Here is an 8,469-nt window from a genome sequence, read left to right as displayed (position 1 = left end):
TGGGGTTTTCTATGTGCAATATCATGTCATCTGCAAACAATAACAGTTTTACTTCTCCTTTTCCAATTTGGATGCCTTTTATTTCTTCTTCTTGTCTGATCACTATGGCTAGCACTTCCAGTACTATGTCGAATAGGAGTGGTGAAAGAGGGCATCCCTGTCTTGTTCCTGTTCTTACAGGAAATGGTTTTAGTTTTTGCCCATTGAGTATGATGTTGGCTGTAGGTTTGTCATATATGATCTTTATTATGTTGATATATGCTCCCTCTATTCCCACTTTGCTGAGAGTTTTTATCAAAAATGGGTGTTGGATTTTGTCAAATGTTTTTTCTGCATTTTTTGATATGATCATGTGATTTTTGTTTTTCAATTTGTTTATGTGATGTATCACATTTATTGATTTATGCATATTGAACCAGCCTTGCATTCTTGGAATAAATCCCACTTGGTCATGGTTTCTAATCTTTTTAATGTATTGCTGGATGTGACTGGCTAATATTTTGTTCGATTATTTTAGCATCTATGTTCATCAGGGATATTGGCCTATAATTCTCTTTCTTTGTAGTGTCTTTATCTGGTTTTGGAATTAGGATAATGCTGGACTTCTAAAAAGAGTTTGGAAGTGTTCCTTCCTCTTGGATTTTATGAAATAGTTTGAGGAGTATGATGTTAATTCTCCTTTGAATGTTTGGTAAAACTCCCCTGTGAAACCATCCGGACCTGGGCTTTTGTTTGGTGGAAGTTGTTTCATTACTGCTTTCTATTTGCTCAGGTGTTATTGGCCTATTCAGGTTTTTTTTATTCTTCCTGATTTAGTTTCAGAAGATTATATTTTTCTAGGAATTTGTGTATTTCATCCACATTGTCCAGCTTGTTGACATATACCAGTAGTTGCTCATAGTATTGTCCTACAATTCCTTCCTCTTGGATTTTATGAAATAGTTTGAGGAGTATGATGTTAATTCTCCTTTGAATGTTTGGTAAAACTCCCCTGTGAAGCGATCCGGACCTGGGCTTTTGTTTGGTGGAAGTTTTTTCATTACTGCTTCTATTTGATCAGGTGTTATTGGCCTATTCAGGTTTTTTGATTCTTCCTGATTTAGTTTCAGAAGATTATATTTTTCTAGGAATTTGTGTATTTCATCCACATTGTCCAGCTTGTTGACATATACCAGTAGTTGCTCATAGTATTGTCCTACAATTCTTTGTATTTCTGTGTTGTCAGTGGTTACTTCTCCACTTTAGTTGTTCATTTTATTTATTTAGGTCCTCTTCCTTTGTTTCTTGATGAGTCTGGCTAATGGTTTATCAATTTTGTTTATCCTTTCAAAGGTACAGCTCTTGGTTTCATTGATTTTTTTTTGTATTGTTGTTTTAGTCTCCATTTATTTATTTCTGCTCTAGTCTTTATTATTTCCTTCTTTCTACTTGCTCTGGGCTTTTCTTGTTGTTCTCTTTCTAGTTCTTTAGGTTGTAAAGTTAAATAGTTTATTGCTGATTTTTCTTGTTTTTTGAGATATGCCTGTAGAGCTATGAACTCCCCAATCAGGGCTGCTTTTGCTGTGTCCCAGAGATTTAGAGTTCCCCAGGCCCAGCACTGGGGCGGGGAGGGCACCTTGAGGTCCCCGGTCATGCCCCGCCAGGCAGGGGGCACGGCCTCAGGCCCCCTGGCCCAGTGCTGGGGTGGGGGCACAGCCTCAGGTCCCAGCTGTTTAGTATTGGGTGGATCAGCAGGTTAAACGCAACTCTTTCTCTCCTCTCTTCCCCCCAGAACTGTGGACGTGTTACCGAGTCAGTTCCTTCTGTCCCTATACATCAGGAGCTGACGTTTCCAGGGAATATGGCTACAGACCAGGCATTTTCCAATGGTCATGGGCACCCCCAGGGCAGCCTGGGCTGGGACCTGTCACCGGCCAGACCGCCCCAGGGAAACCTCACTGAAGAACAGCACCGGGACTCTGAGAGGTGGCACTTGCTCTTCAGAGTCTTCCAACACCCAAAGGACGCGGACCCCCTCCAGAGCGTGCACACAATGTCTGCGCTCCTCCATCGCTGGCTGAGGCCCGATGTGCTCACCAAGAAGCAGATCTTGGATAAGCTTCTGCTGGAGAAGTTCATGATCTGCATGCCCCCGGAGCTGCAGGTCTTGGTGAAGGAGAGGCGCGTGCAGAGCTGCGAGGAACTGAAGGTCTTGCTGAGAAATAAGGAGAAACCCAGGAAATGGGTGAGTGGGACCCTCGTGATGGGCAGAGGGGAGGGAGGCCGGTAAATGTACACAGCGGCATTCTTTAATTTTCTGTGTTTCATTTTTAAAATATATTTTTGTTGATTTCAGAGAGGGGGGGAGAGAGAGAGAGCAACATCAATGATGAGAGAGAATCATTGATTGGCCCCTCCTGCATGCCCCTGCATTGAGGATCAAGGCCACAGCCCAGTGGTGTGCCCTGGCCTGGAATCAAATCGTGACCTCCTGGTTCATAGGTTGATGCTCAACCACTGAGCCATGGCGGCCAGGCCGCATTAGCATTCCTGAGATGGACATCTTCAGATATTTGATCTCCCGTCCTGGGGCTCACTTTCCCAATGACCTCAGAATAACCTCAGGGGGTAGATGTGTCGGTCCTGCCTCAGGGGTGGGGAAACTGAGGCACAGACCAGGTGCAGGGATGGCGCCTTTCTCTCCAGGGAGCCTCTGCCAATGTTGGGAGGCATGTTTGGTTGCCACCATTTGGGAGGTTGCTATTTGACTGATTGATTCAAACAATTCCTTTTTTGTAGAGAGAATGAGGAAGGGAGAGAGAGGGAAACATCCCTGTGTTGTTCCACTGAAAGTGTGAGTGTTGGGTAGGACACATGCAAGGAGTAGGATACATCCCGGGTCTTATCTTGTTTAATTTTCTCCCCAAAGAAGGTCGTCACCTTCCAAGGGCAGAAGTACCTTCAGGAGAATTCCGATGTCCAGATGGCCAACGAAGAAGACAGTGCCACAGACCACGTGTTGGACTTGTCCCTGAAGTCCCGATCCCCCATCGGTCAGATGGGGGTACAACCTGAGAACAGCCAGGAGGTCAACGGAGAGCTAGGGTACCAGCCAGGAACCAGTGATGTGGTGTGGGGACAGGTGAGTGTGTGATGCCTTAACCTGGGGGACAGGTGGGCGCTGGTACAAGGGGACTCAGTGACCACAGCTGCTACAGCATTTGGGACATTTGACACAGGATAGAAAGGGACCCATGAATGCATCCAGGGGATGCATTAACCCCATGGGCATTTCTGAACCAATGTGGTCCACAGGCCGATAAAAATCTTGGGGACGGTTGGCTCTCAATGCCAAGCCTTCTCTATCACAGACTCTTGGGTGCCCTAAGGTCTAAATTCTCGGGTTTGTTGGTTGATGGGAATGTTTTACAACCTACATCGGCTTTGGTTCAAAGGCGTTTGGTAGTGTTAAAAGTGCTCTTTTAATAAAATATATACAATTGTAATTATTTTTAGAGAGAGAGGAGGAGAGATGGAGACAAATAGAAACATGGATGACAGGGAAAATCATCAATTGGCTGCCTTCTGCCTGGCATCCACTGGGGATCGAGCCCCACAACCGGGGCATGTGCCCTGACAGGGAGTGGAGGTGGTGACCTCTTGGTTCCTGGGTGGGTGCTCAGTCCATGAGCTGAGCTGAAAGTGCTCTTTGATTAATGTTGTGTGTTGAATGCTTTCTTTCAGGAGATTCGGGGAAGACAGAGGGGGAGCAGAACCCTCCGGAAGGAATTGGCCTGGAGTGTGTGGATGTCGGTGACATACCTCCCACCCAGGATCCAGAGACACAGGCTTTGAGTCAGCGTCCTAAGAGAAGAAGTTCTGGGAATTCAGGAGGTGCCACCAAGAGAAAAAAGGGCAACACTCCCACCCCTCAAGAGGAGCCTCAAGAAGGAGCCGTGTCGTTGGACAGAGGAGAAGTCACCAGATGGCACCGGTGCCATTCAGTGGGTGCGTCAAGCACCGTGGAGCCCACTGGTCACCCTGTTGGCAAGGAATCCAGGAGAAAGGTACCCTACGAGTGTCAAGACTGTAGCAAAAGGTTCAGCTACAGATCACAGTTAGACATTCACCAGAGGACACACACAGGAGAGAGACCCTTCCAATGCCTTGTGTGTCTCAAGGGGTTCATTCAGGCCTCGGACCTCCGTGTCCACCAGCGGATCCACACGGGGGAGAAGCCGTTCTTCTGTAAAGTCTGCGAGAAGAGGTTCACCCACAAGTCCACGCTGCGTAGCCACCAGCGGGTCCACACCCAGGACAATCCATACGAGTGTGATGTCTGCCACAAAAGTTTCCGCCACCGCGGGAACCTCAACGTGCACATGCGCACCCACTCGGGCCTGAGACCCTACCCGTGTCCCCATTGCCACCTGGCCTTCCGCCACCTGGGGACGTTGAAACGCCACCAAAGGACACATGTCCACAAGGCGCCCCAGGTCCCTTCTGACCATGAAGGAAATTAACGGGTCTCCTATGGTGCAAACATGGTCGATGAGCACTTAGACTGGGGTCTATGAATTAGAATTGTGGTCCTTGAGTAATTACTCATGTTCCCTATTGGCCCCATACTCTGTCAGTCTTGCTGTTTGTTTCAATAAATATTTCACAGTTCAACCCTTATCCCTTGTTTGTCCTCTGTTGTCCTGTATTTTGATGTAGAATATGGAGGTCCCAGGAGAGTGGCCAGATTCCCTACAGAATAGCCAGTGCAATGTGGATGTCAGATAAACCACACTTTTTATTTTCTAAAAAAATATATATATTTGTATTGATTTCAGGGAGGAAGGCAAAGGGAAGTGAGAGATGGACACATCAATGATGAGAGAATCATGGATCGGCTGCCTCCTGCACGCCCCCTACGGGGGTTGGAGCCTGCAACCCGCACATGTGCCCTTGAATGGAATTGAACCTGGGACCCTTCAGTCTGCAGGCCAAAGCTCTATCCACTGAGTCAAACCAGCCATGACCACAGCATTGTTTAGATGTGTCTGTTCTGAATTATTTCTTTATCTGACATTGACATTTCACTGATCCTCGTGGTAGAGAGAGAGAGAGAGAGAGAGAGAGAGAGAGAGAGAAAGGAGAGGAGAGATTGGTTGCTCCCTGTAGGCACCTGGACCAAGGTTTGGTCCAGGCTTGTACCCTGACTGGGAATGGAACTGGCAGCTTTTTGTTGCACAAGATGATGCTCAACCACCTTGGCCTCTCCGGCACCCGGGCTTGGTGGCCACACCCAGAGCTAAGGGTTTGCCAGGTGTGGGGTGTGGCTCCCCAGGGGGTTCTCCTGTTTGGCTGACTCTGCTGGGTCAGAGCTCTCTGGTTGCCCAGTGTGGCTGCTCCGTGGTGTCCCGGCCTCCCTGGCTCCTCCCCCACCCAGTGAGGTAGGGAATGGGGCTCGTTGAACCAGTGACAGACAGGAGGCTCAGAGAAGTCAAGTCACTTTCCCAAGCTTGCACAGCTCTCAGGTAACCAGATGGAAACCCAGGCATCTGGATTCGGGGCCTGTTTGCTTAACCATCAGGCTTCCCAGTGGCTGTCAGACAGAGTGGGGACCAGGGTTGGCTCCCAGGTCAGGCGTGTGGGAGGGAGCGGCTGGTTCCTGCTTCTCCCCCCTGAACTGACTTGCGCACCTGCATCTCATCCTCGTCTCCTACTGGGCAGCTAAGATACAGCTTTTAAAGTGGAAATCCAGTGATTTAAACTCCCAGCAGGACAACAGCAAAATCACACTCGCAGAGGCCATGACTCAGGTCCTTCCTCGCCCCTCCTGGGTCCAGCCGCTCGGGCTCGCTCCTTCCTGTGGCCTTGGGCCTGGCTGGTCCCTCTCCGGGCATCGCCATCCGGAGTCACCCAGGCCCCCACCCGGGCCCCTCCTCACAGCCCTTCCCTGACTCCTCAGCCTCCACTGCTCACCCCCAAATGCCCTCTTCATCCCATCACCCTCCTTTTTTAAAATACATTCTGATGGCCGAAACCGGTTTGGCTCAGTGGATAGAGCGTCGGCCTGCGGACTGAAAGGTCCCAGGTTCGATTCCGGTCAAGGGCATGTACCTGGGTTGTGGGCACATCCCCAGTAGGAGATGTGCAGGAGGCAGCTGATCGATGTTTCTCTCTCATCGATGTTTCTAACTCTCTATCTGTCTCCCTTCCTCTCTGTAAAAAATCAATAAAATATATTTTTAAAAAAATACATTCTTATGGATTTCAGAGAGGAAAGGAGAGAATCATGGACCAGCTGCCTCCTGCACACCCCCCACTGGGGATGGAGCCCTGACCCCAGGCAGGTGCCCTGACCGGGAATTGAACCGTGAGCTCCTGGTTCACAGTTTGACGCTCACCCACGGAGCCACACGGGCTGGGCTCACGCCCCCCCCCCTTTTGCTTGTATGCATGCATATAAGCATAACCAATGGACATAAGACACTGGGGGTTAGGGGAGGCCGGATTTTTAAGGGCGGGGGGAAAAGGAGACATATGTAATACTCTCTGTAATACTTTAAGCAATAAAACAATTAAAACAAAACAAAACAAAAACAAATATATATATAATTCTTTATTGATTTTAGAGAGGAAGGGAGAGGTAGAGAGACTGAAACATCCATGATGAGAGAGGATCATGGATCGGCTGCCTCTTGCATGCCCCCTACAGGGGATCGAGCCTGCAACCCGGGCATGTGCCCTGGGCCAGAATGGAACCCGAGACCCTTCAGTCCGCAGGCTGATGCTCTATCCCCTGAGCCAAACCGGCTAGGGCTTGATGTGTTTTTTAAAATCTATATTTTCATTGATTTCAGAGAGGAAGGGAGAGGGAGAGACCCGTTAGTTTCCTTCTTGGTCAGAAGGCCCCTGGGGCCCCTGGGGTGCCTCCTTGATATGTGTCCTTTGGTGGCATTTAAATGTCCCCAGTTGGCGGAAGGCCAGGTGGCAATGGGGACACGGGTAGGGTCTCAGGCCAGAGTGGTTGCGCATGTGCACGTTGAGGTTCTGTCGGTGGCCAAACATATTCTGGCAGACGGCGCACTGGTAAGGCTTCTCCTGGGTGTTTCTCTCTCATCGATGTTTCTAGCTCTATTTCCCTCTCCCTTCCTCTCTGTAAAAAATTAAGAAAATATATTTAACATAAATAAATAAATAAAAAAGCCCAGGCTGTTCTGCAGGCTATGGAGACCCGGTCGCAGACCAGTAGGATTCCGCTTGGCGGGAGCTCGCTGCCATCTCTCCTCCTCACTCACGCCGTGGGGTCAGCGTCACCCGTGAGAGCCATCGGAAGCCGTGAGTTCCGAGCCGTGGAAAGCGGCTGGACCTGGAGGGTGAGGGGGGTCCAGGAGGTCACGGCTTCGGGGTGTGTTTGGAAGTTGGGACTGAGATGGATTCAGGGACCAGGCGAGGGCGGCCCAGGCTGCTCCCATCACTCACCGGGCAGGTGGCGTGGGGCCTGGCGTTGCCCCTGTTCCAGGCCAAGGGCCAGATACTGGAGGGGGTGCCGAGGCGGAGGAACTACAGAGCCCCTGGCCAGACCCCAAGGAGGTGGGACAGAAGGACCACCCCCGGGGCCACTGCACCCCCCCTACCCCCAGCCAGGCCCGCACAGACCTCTGGGAGCACAGCCTGGCTCCCGGTCACAGCCCAGTCTCCAGAACCACCGCGCCCGGCGGGCCTGGTGCTGATCCGGCCCTTTCCCCGCCTCTGAGAGGGACGCGGGGTGACCTGCTCCTGGGCCTGCAGCCGGTGTGCGTATCTCCCGCGGGTGGAAATGGGGGAGACTTCACCTCCATCACCTCACCGGGTGCCCTCTCCAGACTCAAGGGCAGGAACTGCTGCACCAGGAGCTGGGTGGGTTCCCAGAAACCTCTCCCCGCCCCCCGCGAGGGTGGCGCCCCCACAGAACCCGGGACCGGGCTGGCACCTCATCAGTGACTTTATTTCTGGGCAGATGCTGGTCAATTGCTTCCACGCGCTTCTCAGAGCCTGCATCTCCGTCCCCCTCCTGCCTTCCCGGGTCGCAGACCACGGAGCCCCCTGCTAGGCCCCTCCCCTGCCTTCAACTGCCCCTCTCCCAAGGGGAGGAGGGCAGGGGACCATGCGGAGGCCCCTTCCACGGGTGGGGTGGACGGGGGTCAGGAGGGGTGGGCGGAAGGGAGATCTGAGTGCCTCGACTTCTCACTGCCCTTTGCGAACTGGGACAAAATTCACAAGAAAAACAGGAAAAACTCAGGAAAAAGGTCAAGTCCGCTCGGAACGGAAGCTCCCCCAGCCCCAACCGTGGGCAGCTCCACCCGATCACCGGCCCGACCCCCGCTTCCCGCGAAAGCGGGGTTTGGGGCTGAAACAGCTGGGAAGGACCCGAGAACGTTGGGGGGTACAGGTCGGCTTAGACCAGGGAGGGGCGGCTCCTGGTGGCCAGGCGGGGCGGGAGGAGGCGGCGGGCGG

At 51.6% G+C, this 8,469-nt stretch overlaps 1 protein-coding gene across 1 annotated transcript; it reads left to right on the top strand.

The window, feature by feature from the left end:
• Nucleotides 1–1,839: 1,839 nt before the first annotated feature.
• LOC102246691 (zinc finger and SCAN domain-containing protein 5B) lies at nt 1,840–4,502 on the top strand. Its single transcript, XM_014549303.1, has 3 exons — nt 1,840–2,224; nt 2,909–3,121; nt 4,197–4,502. The coding sequence occupies exons 1-3, from the start codon at nt 1,841–1,843 to the stop codon at nt 4,500–4,502; spliced, it is 903 nt and encodes a 300-aa protein (XP_014404789.1). The 5' UTR covers nt 1,840.
• The last annotated feature ends 3,967 nt before the right edge of the window (nt 4,503–8,469 follow it).

Source organism: Myotis brandtii, unplaced genomic scaffold (assembly GCF_000412655.1).
Source record: "Myotis brandtii unplaced genomic scaffold, ASM41265v1 scaffold5468, whole genome shotgun sequence".
In the NCBI taxonomy this organism is placed as follows: Eukaryota; Metazoa; Chordata; class Mammalia; order Chiroptera; family Vespertilionidae; genus Myotis; species Myotis brandtii.
Note: the sequence above shows the minus strand (reverse complement) of the source record. Positions and strands in the feature narration are given on the sequence as shown.

What these genes read in the sequence shown, in the direction of transcription:
- LOC102246691 (XM_014549303.1), top strand. Translation starts at nt 1,841, where the DNA reads ATGGCTACAGACCAGGCATTTTCCAATGGTCATGGGCACCCCCAGGGC. An exon ending in AGGAGAAACCCAGGAAATGG is followed by an intron (nt 2,225 to 2,908) that starts GTGAGTGGGACC and finishes TTCTCCCCAAAG; the next exon opens with AAGGTCGTCACCTTCCAAGG. An exon ending in GTGATGTGGTGTGGGGACAG is followed by an intron (nt 3,122 to 4,196) that starts GTGAGTGTGTGA and finishes CGTGTCCACCAG; the next exon opens with CGGATCCACACGGGGGAGAA.